The 13530-nt window shown below is 37.1% G+C and overlaps 1 protein-coding gene and 1 long non-coding RNA gene across 4 annotated transcripts in view; both read right to left on the reverse strand.

Moving 5' to 3' along the window:
* Positions 1-272: 272 nt before the first annotated feature.
* LOC108890668 (uncharacterized) lies at positions 273-3941 on the reverse strand. 3 transcript variants are annotated; one of them, XR_001962187.2, is made up of 5 exons: positions 3747-3941; positions 2498-2561; positions 1789-1912; positions 1099-1188; positions 273-426 (listed from the first exon to the last, which is right to left on the reverse strand). It is a non-coding gene; the product is annotated as an uncharacterized LOC108890668 (long non-coding RNA). The 3 variants fall into 3 exon arrangements; XR_007813710.1 differs by having other exon boundaries at positions 1095-1188; XR_001962186.2 differs by having other exon boundaries at positions 273-1188; positions 3747-3940.
* A 4377-nt stretch (positions 3942-8318) lies between these two features.
* Positions 8319-13530, reverse strand: part of fstl5 (follistatin-like 5) — a 160812-nt gene continuing 155600 nt past the window's right edge. The window contains 1 exon segment of the mRNA XM_018687637.2: positions 8319-10823. Within this exon segment, the coding sequence (XP_018543153.1) occupies positions 10121-10823 (703 nt within the window). The 3' untranslated portion in view covers positions 8319-10120.

Below are 13530 nucleotides of genomic sequence, written 5' to 3' on the forward strand. Positions count from 1 at the left end.
TATTATGACATTTTTTTTTTAACGCGTTATTATACAGTGTTGTTTTTTCACTTTTTTGCTGATTATACTATTGCAATTTGATCCTTTTAAACCGGCTGAAGACAAAGGAACTATCTTTTAGCCAGAGAGTTTTTAGCCTCAATTATACACTTTGATTGGAAGCTGCAAGAAGAGAATAGTTGGCATTTCTCCATTACATAAAACATTTTGTGATATTGATTCAAAAATAGAGAAAATCAACTCAAAAGTTAAGATACTTACAGATGTTTGACCACTTGGAGACGCTTGGTTTTATTCTTTCACCCCATCTTTAATGTAATAATGAGCACATGTAAGGTGCTCATTAAAGTCTTATATATCTCTAAACATCTTTAAGAACATTTAACTACTTTTGTTCTCTTCAGGTGATGTGGTCTTCTCTTCCTCCTGCAGAGACAGAACATGCTTGTAACATTACAAATTTGCTTAACATTTGAGAGACAGTATGACATTTTCTGACACTGACCACACAGTATGGCATGTTTTGACACCTTACTGTAGTATGACAATTTTTCACATTTTTATGTCCTACTAGACTATAACATTTTATATGCCATACATGCCATTACATATTTATGCCTTAATATTACTATGACATTTTGATGCCTCACTATAACATGACATGATTTTTACTTCTATTTGAATTACTATAACTTCTGCATTAATTAAGATTACTTTTACTGTTACCCCTAATATTAGATTAGATCACTTTTATGCTACATATTACTTCTTAATTCACAGAAACTTTTACTGTTGGAAACTACTTCTAGGAACAGGTTACTTTGACTATTACATCTTACTTCTGATATTGCTTACACATTAATTTTATATTGCTGATTACTTCTGAGTTACACTTTTCTGATACTGAATACTGAACATAAACAATTTAATGTTAGTATTCTGTGTTGGACAGTTGATGCTAAGCTGTTTGAGAATTATCTGGAGGCCTCAATCCTGAGCTCAAAGAACGTCATCGTACGAAGACTCTGCAATCAGTGGACAATGTCTCTCTGAACGTGGACAATGTTGTAAAATGGGGGAACTCTTGTCACTACCGACTTTTGCATGTCTCTGCGATCATGGACAATGTCTCCCTCATCCTCAACAATGTCTTGGCGGTTGTGGATGATGTGGTCGAAGTGGTGTCACCTGGAGGAAATCAAAGGAAATAAAAAGGAAAATAATCAATACACTACTGCCTAATCCTCATCAACACTTTAACCATGAAAACAGATAAATATTCAACATTACAGCTGAACCACAACGTTTAGAATCATTATTTCAACCATCTTCTCATTAACACATATTTAAAACAAGTAAATTAAGTGTAGAACTGGTCACAATAAACTAACAATATTTTTAAATCACTCTCTGACCAACAGTTAAAATTAACTTGTCTATGTGTGTCTACCACATAATTAAGAATTTCTGATCATGTGCAATCAAACTTAAGTTATTTTTCAATCCCATTTTGCCTGATCCTTAACAATAACAATCCAAGACGGACAATTTAGCATTTGTTGGTTCTGATGTCTTTGATATTGTTTGGTGAAAGCTGATGTTTAAAGTCTTCATTTTCTTTGAACTGTACATTCATGAACTATGTAAATAAACTTCAATAATGAGTGAAGTCTTTTTGTGACAAATCAAACTATTTAGACTATCATCAATCAGTCAGTTATCGAAAATATATAATTTAATGTCAGTGCTCTGTGTTGGACAGTTGATGTAAAGCTATTTGTAAATTACCTGGAGGCCTCAGTCCTGTTCTCAAAGAACTTCTTCATTGTACAAAGACTCTCTGTGATCATAGACGACGTCTCTGCGATTGTGGACAATGTCATGGACGATGTCAAAGACGAAGTGAGGACACCTTGAAGAAATTAAAGAGAAACATAGAAAGAAAAATTATCAATACACCTCTACCTATTCCTCATCAACAGTTTAACCATGAAAACACAGATAAATATTTAACATTTTACAGCTGAGCCAGAACATCTGACAAACATTAGAAGAGTGTCTTAGAAAATGGGCTGTTTACTATCACATATGACAAGAAAAAGCATCTTTAAGAATCAGTAAAAATAAATATTTGGAAAAAATCAACTAAAACGCCTATCTTAAATCTTAAATTTCTATATTAACTGTCTGCATAATAAAAACCTTTCACTTAAGTAATTTCTTTTAATGTGGTATTTTTTAATTTTACTTCAGTTCACAGGCAGAAAATTAACTGACGCCTATTTTGAGTGAAAAAATTACTGTATCTATTCTATCTATAATCTACCTGTAATACTCTTTTTGGACAAGTTGTAGATACGATTAATCAGTTATTATTATATTCAATACTAAACTCATTAATATACCAAAGATTAAGACAAAAACACTGTTACTAATATTATTAATTCAGCTCATCAAGACATTTTTTTCAGACTGGGCACGTCTTTAGGACACATACCTGTTTGGTTTGTAAGGTGAGAGCTGGTGTTTCTGTCCAGGCTGCAGCAAATGAATAAGTAAGCCTGGAAAACACAAGTACAATACTTGAAAAACAAATAACCTCATTAATAAAGAATAGTTCACCTCCAAAACCTGAACTACGCAGAAGAATACAACACTGAAAACTAAACACTAGAACCTTGACAATCACACATTAAGTTTTGAAGTGAATACATTAATTATGTTACTATAATATGACTTTATTGATCTCTGAGAGAAAAGCAGTTATCTCAGATCATACATTGTGACCTACTCTTGAGGCTTAAAACTTGTAGAGAAGCACAGAGTTAAAATATAGTTTTCAAGCTTATGTTTACCACAAAACTGTGTCACCACTAACAAACTGCTAAACAATAATATACACAATAGGAGATCAATGGATAGCTATGGACAGATTACTACCACAAAGCTACAAAGACGCACAAAACGACAAAGAGGCAAAAAACTGAGTCGCAAAATTATCACGAGATGCTTAACTGCCACATCGAAACACAAAATGGCCACAAAGAAACGTTAAATGGCTAGGAATAGACACAGAACTACAATGACACAACCACAAATAAGCTGACGATAAGCAGGTGACCAGCCAGCTAGAGACGCAAAACGATGCAACGCCACCACAAATAGATATAATATCGACATAAATTGTACCATAAATTGACTTAAAATGACCAAGATGGAGCACAAAATTACAAAGAAGCAGTTAACCGTCTGCAAAGTAACTGTGAAGAGATGCAAACACTTACCACCCTCCACATCTCATGTCACGGACGCTTTATTCACAGAAACACAAACACACATTAACCCACGCAAATAAAAACGATGCTAAGGTTCGCCACTAATGTTAATACCCAGGAATAGACACGAAACTACAACGACACAACCACAAAACAGCCACAAACCGATGACAACGACATGATAAACCATATACAAGGTTAAAATGACCAGGATGGAACACAAGATGACAATGAGACGCAAAATGGCGAAAAAGTGAAAACAAATACAGCAGGTATTTACACAGATGACCAAGAGCGCCATCCACATTAGGACCAAAACTCACGTCAGGGACGCCTCAGTCACAGAAACACAAACACACTCTTACCCACGCGATATAAACGCCTGAAAATGGATATCATTACAAGGTAATGCTAATGCTAACGCTCTGCCATAACGTTAATGCTAACGCTAGCCGCTAACCGTTCCCTTACCTTCACGCCGCAAGTGTGCACAGCATCCAGTCTCACTGGTGTTCGACAAAAAAGCAGCTCCACAGTTTGCTAGTAGTATGAGATTATCGAGGAGGTCTGGGTGCTAAAACAAACAGAAGAAACATCAAACTTGGCTTGAAGCTGTTTTCTGACTTCATTTCTCCGCCTCTCTGAGTTCCTCCTGACAAGACACGTCGCAGCAATGACGACATACGTCACCCAACACTGGCAGAATAAGCTGATTGGCCGATCGATTCAGGTCCGCCTAGCAACCGCCTCTGATTGGTCTGAAAATACATGCACCGAAAAGATGGAGAGAAGCCTAGGATGTATTATTAGATTATTATTAGATCCAGGGTACAGCCCATGTACAGTCTATGATACAGCCATGCGCCAGAAGCAGTGTCAGTGCACAACACTGCACAGATCACATAAACTATCACATATAACATAAATTACTTACGAATTTAAAATACCCTGAAGAAAACTGGTGGGAGTTATGAAAAATCACCCAGTGTCATATCAGTAAATCCTTACGAGGCTAATATATTTTTTTAAATCCATTCGAGAACAAAAGTTGGCGAGTGACTGTTAAATGCAACGCCAAACCACAAAAAGTATCATACCGTGAAATTGAAGGCTGGGCTTTGAGTCATTTATTCAGTTTTACGTTTATTTTTACACATCACACAGCGTTAGTTTTTTCTGGGCTTTTGAGAAGTTTTACGAAGATTAAAACTCCATGGCTTAAAAATATACAATACAAAGAGTAATAATAGACTTTGTTTATAGCTGGAGGTGTCCTGTCAATAGTTTTACAGTCGTCTCTTTTAGCATGGTGGCCTATGGGGAAAATGCTTTTTGGGCCGCAGGGGATTTTTCATTGCAGTGCCACAAACATTATGTTGAAAACGTGGTCAGGGGGTTTATGTGCCTCGGTGACTCTATGAGCTATTCCAGCAGAAGATTAGTCTTCAGGTGGGGCACCCAAGCTAGACAGGTTGTAGGGTAGAGGCCTGACAAAGTGCAATCCACTTCTCCAGGTTGGGGGTTGGGTAAATAGCTATTAACCCAATTCCATGGAGAAAAAACACTGTCATGGGCAAAAATGTGTGTAAAATACTCCCCCAGAAAATTGCTGCTGTAGCATGATGTGTACCCATGATGCTCCCTTCACATTTCTGACTGCCCCCTCATATGTTTGCCTAGAACCAGCCCTGGAGGGAAATATTGTACTTTTTACATATTTCTGACAGACACAGTTACCAGTTATTTTGCAGATTCAAGACAAAACATTAAGTCATCAGCGAAACCTAAAACCATCTTGTAAAATTTAAAATTAGCAGACGATGACAACACGTTAATTCATCGATAATAAAAATTATCCACTAATGTAATATATATTTAATATAGGAGCTGTATGTAAGTTTTTGCTATCACTGCATAGCTAACATTAGCATTAACACCTGTTTACTTACCAGTCCAGTAGAAACGAGGCAAATTCAGCATCAACCTTCATTCCTTTACACATCAACAGCTGTCTCCAGTGGTGGAAAGCCACGCCAGGTTTTGCTTCTAGTTCCATCACCATTGTACCACAATTCTTTTCTTCTACTGAGGTTATCATGCTAACCAGCTAGCTCTGGCCTAGCCTGCCTGCCTCGCCACTTGTAGCAGTGTAGCATCCCAAACTGCTGTGAAGAAGCAGATCTATTTTATTGTATTATAAACAATTGTAAACAATTGACTATTCATCAATTATCCATCAGTTATTTGATTAATCATTGCAGCTGTAATTGTTACAGTTAATGACTGGTAGAGCTGAAATGATTAGTCCTTTTAGTCAAATTGATCACCAACATTTTACAACAGAGGGAATCACTTTTCAAGCAAAGCTGAGAAACATTTTCTAATTTCTACTCATTTCTGCATTTCTCCATTTTCTGTAATTTTAATCTTTCAACTGATGGTCAGACATTAAAGGATCATTTGGCTCTTGGAAAGGATTCACTAATTCAGCTGAAAAAGTAACCAACACTTTTACTGACTATTAAAATAATAATTTTTGCAGCTCTTAAACCTATTGACAGTGTAATGTTAAGATCAGTGAAAGGTTAATATTTTTAAGACTCAGTGACTTACAGACTGTATATTACATTGCTGTGTTATAAATGAGCACAACCTCTGAAAGAAAATGTCAGTAAGTCTCTGAACTTGTGAGAAGAATGATAATTAAAGCTACAAGCAGCGTTGACTGGACCCTTGCACCATGTGCCTGTCTGGGGACCTGCAGCCACAGGGTCGCCGCAGGTCGTACAATGCGGTTCCGCAGCTGCATGACCACCAGACACAGAACGCATGAGTCAAAAGTCCCTTACTGTGCCCATCACTCACATATTTTGTTTACCTAGGACAAACTAAGCGCAATGGCATGGGGGGTTTGAAAATTTCTGGCGAACACAGATGCATGTCCAAAGTTTTGTGAGTTTTTGAGAATATTTAGGCCCTTAAAATAGCAATTTATTTGCTACAAGAATAATAATGAAAAAAATAATAATCAGAGCAATTCCAATATGGCCTTTGCACCACTTAGTGCACGGGCCCTAACTTAAAGTGATTCTATTATTAAGACACAGCAGATAATAGAATTATTGGATTTATCATTGCAGCACTAGTAGCAGTTAATTAAGAGTCTTTTGAGCAATTTATCAAACAAAAAAGTTGAATATTTACAAATTACCACAAGAGCAGGACTGATAGGAATTTGGAGGCAGATACTGAAGTAGAGATTTTAAAAATCAGGTGATGATATCTTGGCCAATTTATTTTAACACATTTTTAATAGTAATCCTTAATTTACTTATTTAGTGCATACAGAGCTAGACATTTAACAGTTGAAAAATAAACTTGTCAGTCCCCCTCCAGGTGGACACAATTGAGATGACTGTAAATTACATTTCTTAATTAACATATCTTGACATTTCTGAACTGCAGTGTCTTGCTGCTTACTGTCAGTCACACAGATTAAACAATAACTGTAGCTGCAGCCCTGATTACTACCAAGAGAGTAATGATAGACTCAGCAGCAAGCCCACCCCATGTTGTATATACCATAAATAAAACAGGATAACAGGATACAAGCTGAGAACGTGAGAGTGTTCTCTTTTGTCATACATGTGGTTGAAATGCTGTAGGTTCTCGTTACTGGTGGAAAAGGCTTATTTGATATAGGGGTTTTTCAGATGGAAGTACCTCTCCACATGGATTTCAAAGACAAGTGTGCAGCCTTGCGCAATTTGCAGGATCCTTTTATCCAAAACACCTGATAAAACCTGCAGCCATATACATTTAAAAGATGAATAAGCCCTGAAGGTATAAATGGAACACACTGCCTGGGAGTGTTACCTGTGGTGAAATACAAACATGTCTAATGTAGTTTTAAGGCAGTGATATCTGTCTGAACACAGATCAGTGGGAAGAAATGACATTTCATTGATGATCCACTGAATTTCAAGATTGTGACTTTGATGAAAATTCACTTCATCAAATTGGTAGATCTGGGATTTCTCTACAGATGAACAGAATTTAAAACATCACATCACATCTGAGACTAAGGAATTTAGAAAGATTTGTCATAGGGTTAGTCAGCATTTTTTTGTTGTTTGGAGTTTGCATCCAGAGTCTCATGGTCAGGTTTAGGCTACAAAGGCTCTTATGGTTAAATTAGGGAAAGACCATGGCTTTGATTACACTTTAATAAAAATATGTGTCTGGAATCACTGTGGACTTATGGACTCTATATAAAACCAGACCACGATCTTTCCCTGACCTTAACAAAGTGTTGGGAGTCTAAACATAACCATACCAAGTTTAATAATGCTGTAGTCACTACAATGTGGATATTGTACTGAAAGGTCGATATTTTGCTGGAAAACAAATGAAAGAACAATGAAATATGTTGCCTGTGATACTCAGCATTTTTGGGATTATGCATTACATTTTACTTCAAAATGTATTGTCTCTTGCAAACTAGTATATATATTATTTCTAGAGACGGGTTTGGCCTGAAATCTTCCAAATTCCCTCCTAGTTCACAGTTGAGTTTTAAAATATCAAAATATAATTACATGGGAAGTGTATTTTAGTAGTAGTGGATATTTTTTCATTAGAAGCCTTCAGGCAATTATAGGTTGAATCGTGTCCATGTCAGTCACATTTTCCAAGAGGTACAGAATATCACAGACTTTCCTAGGCAAAGGAAATTGAAATTATTTGCCAGAAAATGACCACATGATAAGTTACTCAAACCCACACTACCCTGCTTTCTTGGTAATTCAGTCTCTTTTTCTTTCCTTGCTAATTATAATTGTATGTTATACAAGATTCTTTGCTGCAAAATAAAAATGCCCGAAGGGGCAACAGAGTCTTGACCTTGTTCTTGTGGCATCTCTTGTAGAATATTAATTGGCAACAGGCTGTTTAGCTCCTAAAGGAAACTTGTTAATGTGTGATTGTCTGTGTATCACCAGCTATAGGAGGATGTTTTAATGAAGAAAAGAACTGACATCTCACTTGTTTTTCATGGTATAGTTTTATTTTTGGGTAAAATGACAAGCGTGTTTTCTCTATATAAATAACAATCACATGAATAGACTTACAAGACGTGGCTATATGGAGGTGAGAGCGGTGTTTGTGATCACAATGTACTTGATTACAGGATGTTGATAATGACAGCTGTGTTTTTTGTTTCTTAAAAAGGAGTGTGCTGATTATTTGTCTGGAAAATGACCAGAACCTGCGTGAATCTGTACATTCGTGGGAAACTAATGGACTCACAGTCAGCTGCTATGTACAGAACATAAATAGAGAGAAAGGTCAGAGGTCGTCATCAGCAGTCGAGTTTAAAGGTTGGAAAACAATGTATGACAGGGGAGGAAAAGGGCTCAAATTAAATTAAAACCAAAATATATACGAATAGATTTAGCAGGAAAGACAGAATAACTTTATAATAATCTGTACACATTAAAAGTCCATACTAAATTTGAGATACAGTTGCCCATTGTGATTCACAGAGTCATAGACTGCTAGGGTGAAAATGCATAGAAATGTGTCCAGCTAGGAAACGGTTTCATTGACCTGCCAGCTATGAATCTACCGCAGGAGCATTCAGAAAAAAGTTGTTATTCATATTCAAAGCTTATCCTTATAAGACCCTCTACACAATACAATCACAACTACCCCACTCCCCAGTGTGCTAGCTCATCGTTATTTCACATTAAAACATCCACTTGAAACACGCTGTCAAACTGAGCAGACAATGCATGTTTTCCACAGTTCATTCTATTATACTCTACTAAGCTTTTTTTCTTCTTTTTTGGATCCAGGGATATTGAAGTTATGATAGGATTTTCTTCACACACAAGTGCTCTATTGACTCATCACTAAGGAACATTTTGAAATACTTAAATTTCACAATGTGTAGTGTATAAAGCTGGTACAATTTAACTAACGTCGCCTCTGACTTTCATTTTTCTGCTCTGGACTAAAAAAGGAAAATAAAATATCATTCAGAACCTTCCAACGCTGGTTATAATTTCGGATCAAAGGTTACAGAACGCACAACCATAATGAACCACTCAGTCTCTCAGTCTCCACTTCAAACAGGATGGGATCACAGCAAGGGCTCGTTTTAATTAGACTGAGTCGGCGGCGTTGGATGGACAGATAGACGAGAGCGGTAGAATTGTGGGTAACCACGCTCACCACGAATGGACGGGGTCAAAGGAATAGGTGTAGTCTGCAGTCATACTGGGAATAATTACGCTAATTCCTCTGATGGAGGGCAATTTTCCTTGAAGGCACAGGAAAAAGTTGGGGATGGGTAAACTTAAATTACAAGATTTAATCTGGACATATACAGTATATATATTTATATATATATTTATTTCTGCCAATTCACTTAAATATTAGTTTTGTTCAGAGATTATCTACAGCATTCCCACACACTGAATACAACTGATTGTGAATAATAATGCAAAGTTGCACATATTTACGGATTCATACCAATTTTCCTGAAAAATGTTACCAGCAAGCAACTTTATGTCAATTTAAAGACAAACCACCCAGTGGAAAAAAAATATTTTAACTTGGCTTTAAGACAATATCAATCGATTACTTCCTCACTTGTATTTTTCTATTTTCCTTTTTTTTTTGGATGACATTTCTTCATCCAATGGACTTACAAATGGTCAATTTGGTTTCTGAAACTGTGGTTTTCACTATTGTGCTCCCACAAAACTAAAGAATCTGCAACAGAATTCAGTGCAACAGTACCTTTGAGGGAAAAAAAGCTCCTTGGGTCTTGACTTTACGACCTAAGACTCGCCAACCCACACCACCACGTTGCCTTTGAGGACATCGGTGATCTCACAGTTGAGCTTGTTGAGCCGTCCGTCCAGGATGAAGAGGGACTCTCTAGACGGGGTCATGAGATACTGTCCGAACAGTCCACTGCCCACCATTACCCTGTTTCTACTGCTCCACGGCCACTCAAATGACTTGGTGGCCTCTTTCAAGCTCTTGATCATCTTGACTTTGCCAGTGCTCAGTTCCACAAATAGAGCGTCAGTCTGACGGCCGGAGCTGCCGAACACGTTGTACTGGTGGACCTCCGTGAAGGAGCGCTGGAAGGCCAGATCGGACAGGTGAAGGTTGGTGTGGATGTCAAAGGGTTCCTGGATCTCTCCACGCTCTGAGATTGTCTGGATTCTCATCAAGCCATCGCCATCATCAACAGTGACCAAGTAATGACCATCTGGAGACACATAGGGAGTGCCAGTGACATCTCGGTTTAGTCCAATCGCACTATCTGTCACACTGTCCAAGATGAGTTGGGGCTGTGTGGCGCCGGTGGAGTCAGGTCTGCAGTTGACAAAGTAGTAGCCGCCAAGATGGGTGTAAGCTATAGACTTGGGGATGCAGTTATACTCCCGTAAACTGATGTTTTTCACGTATGATGTTGTCTCCAGGTCGATCTTGTGGAGGACAGGCTCATTTCGATGAAGGATGAGGCCAAATCTATGGTGAAGTTAAAGAGAAAAACAAAGATTCAATCAATAACATGCCATTGTCTTGTAAACCCCAAGTCATGACGTATTTTTAGTCATGTTAATGGCATGGCTATAAGGATGGTGATGTCAATCAGTTAGTCAACCGCCTTGTACAACACTTGACTTTTCTTTAAGCACCTTATTCCTATCAAATATCTCAACATCTGCTAAGTGAACTGGCACAAAATGTTGTACATTCATGGATCCCAAATGATATATCCAAATGATTTTGATGTAATTGTCTTTCTGTCCTAACCCTATCTTTGCATCTAGTGCCATTATCAGGTTGCATTTTCAAACTGTACAATACTTTGGTTTATGACCAAATACCTTCCCATCAGTCGCCGCTGTTCCATATCAAATATTAACAAGCTAATATACAAAACTACGTTTGAAAACATGGTAAACATTGTTCCTGCTTAATGTAAGCATGTTGGAAACCTTGATGGAGACATTAACATGGTGATAGACTTTTAATATTGATATATTTTAGGAATTTGTGATGTACAGAGCAACTAAAAATTACTGAAACAGTAGAGTAGGCTGAACATGACAGTTAAAATTATAAAGAAGCAGCATTGATTATGAACTTTGAGTGTGCAGCCTTTGAATGATTAAGACAACATGAAACACTAAGTAAAACTAATATTAAAAAGGAAATTTAATCATGCATTCTGTCTGAAAATCCATTTTTCATATTTTAAGTATGGAATATGCCAGTAAAATGTAGTGGTTCCTTTTGTTTCCATGGTTTATGAACTTTCAAGCAGCAAGTGGTAACATCTTAAAATAGAGCAGCAAAATCCACATATCAAAATGACGTCAACCTGAAATAAATAGAAATGGATTTGTACTGAGTAATTATGAAGATTCTTAGACTGGCATGATTTTAAAGACATGTTCAGGAAAAATACAATTAAATGTTGCTAAGAGGTCCATTCAGCCACTCAACGGGCAAATTCTGGTCCCTGACAATCTTCATATTGGCAGTCTAGCATCATCTATACTTTCCCCTCTAATAGAATTACAGCAGTTTCATATGTGGGCATGGATCAGTGAAAATGCTACTCATTATAAAAACCAAAGGAATCTGTTAATGGCACATTACATTTTAACAGCTGAACAGGGTAGAGGGGGAATATGCAAGGAGCTGACAGGCCTCAATTAAATGTGAATACCAGCTGATTGATGCTGACAGGCACTTCAGTCTTGCCGTTATTCATCATCTTTTATGCCATTTGAACACCAAGCTATCTGTACCTGTGAACAGAAAATGGCTGTTTGAAAGCCACAAAGCACATTATCATCCCTGTGGAGGGAATCATTGATCCAGAGATCATTCTGTCCATTGGGTCCAGACAGGAGGTTGAACTGGGTCATAAAAGATGAGATCTAAACATTTTTTTGTTTTAGAAAGCAGCCCAGCAGGTGTCATGGACAATTTGTGCATACAAATTAACAGAACGTAATGCTGAACTATCTTTAATGTGTAAAGCTGGACAGACACTGTACTAAGCCAGAATTTAACCCTGAATTGCTACCTCCCAACTATTTTTTTCCCAAATTGGATTTCTGATAGATTTGTTGTCCTTTGTAGCAGCTTGTTAGTTAGCCTAACAAAAATTTGGTGAGCTGTCTTGCAGTTTGAAAAGTTATATGATCAGATTCTTTGCATGGTTCCATCCATTATAAACTGGAGTGAACATGATTGAAGTTGCACTTTACATTTGTGGCTATCTGTAGTGTTGACTGAGACAGGGTTGTGATAGAAATAAAAAGTGCAAAACAGACCATTTTGCAGTGAACAGAATACTGTTCACATTTCCTTATACATCTGTGGGACCATATTTGTCTCTTTCTTTATGTAATTCTACTTTGAGCTGAAAGCAAAAAGTTGCACTGGCTCTCTCTTTTTTAATGACGTAGTCTTCTTGTTTGCCTTATTGTGTTGATAAAATATATTGTGAAAAAAACATGACAGAACAAGATTGTTGGGGGTTTTGTGTTTACTGTAGTGTTGGCCATGCATAAAGGCAGAATAAAACCGCCAGTGACAGGTATGTCAAACGAAAAATATTTTTTAACATGGAGGCAAAATCTGAGGTAAATCAACCTCAGATTTTAACATATTTTGATACAAAACAAAACTACATTAAAGTGTATAAAGAATTAGACTGGCTCATTTAGATTTGACTGTCCATGACCTGACAATTATCACTGTTTATTTTTGCACTGCATTGATGATGCTACACAGTGTATGTGTTCCACTAACTGACAGCAGCCAAAGCTAACCAGTGCTACAAACATCATTCAATATTTTATAGGAACTGTGGCAGCAGAACTGTATAAGACTGTGAAGAGGACAAGGACAAATGTGATTGTGATACAAAAACAAGATTAATATGTAGGAGTGAATTCAGTATCTGTAGGCACCTCAGTGCCAAACACAGCTCTTCCTCCTTAAATGAAGCCTCAGTAACCTGAAACTTCACTTAATACTGCTACAAGTTGGCATGTGAGTGTTAATGCCAATGCAGCGCCAAATAAATGGTTGAAGTTGTCATGACAAGGACAGTTTAATTTAAATAAGCCACTTATATTTTAGTTATTTTAGTTTTGTTTTGATTTTGGGTGGAGATATGTTGATATCCTTTTTTGGCCAATTGAACATCATT

This window comes from Lates calcarifer, linkage group LG8 (assembly GCF_001640805.2).
Source record: "Lates calcarifer isolate ASB-BC8 linkage group LG8, TLL_Latcal_v3, whole genome shotgun sequence".
Classification (NCBI taxonomy): domain Eukaryota; kingdom Metazoa; phylum Chordata; class Actinopteri; family Centropomidae; genus Lates; species Lates calcarifer.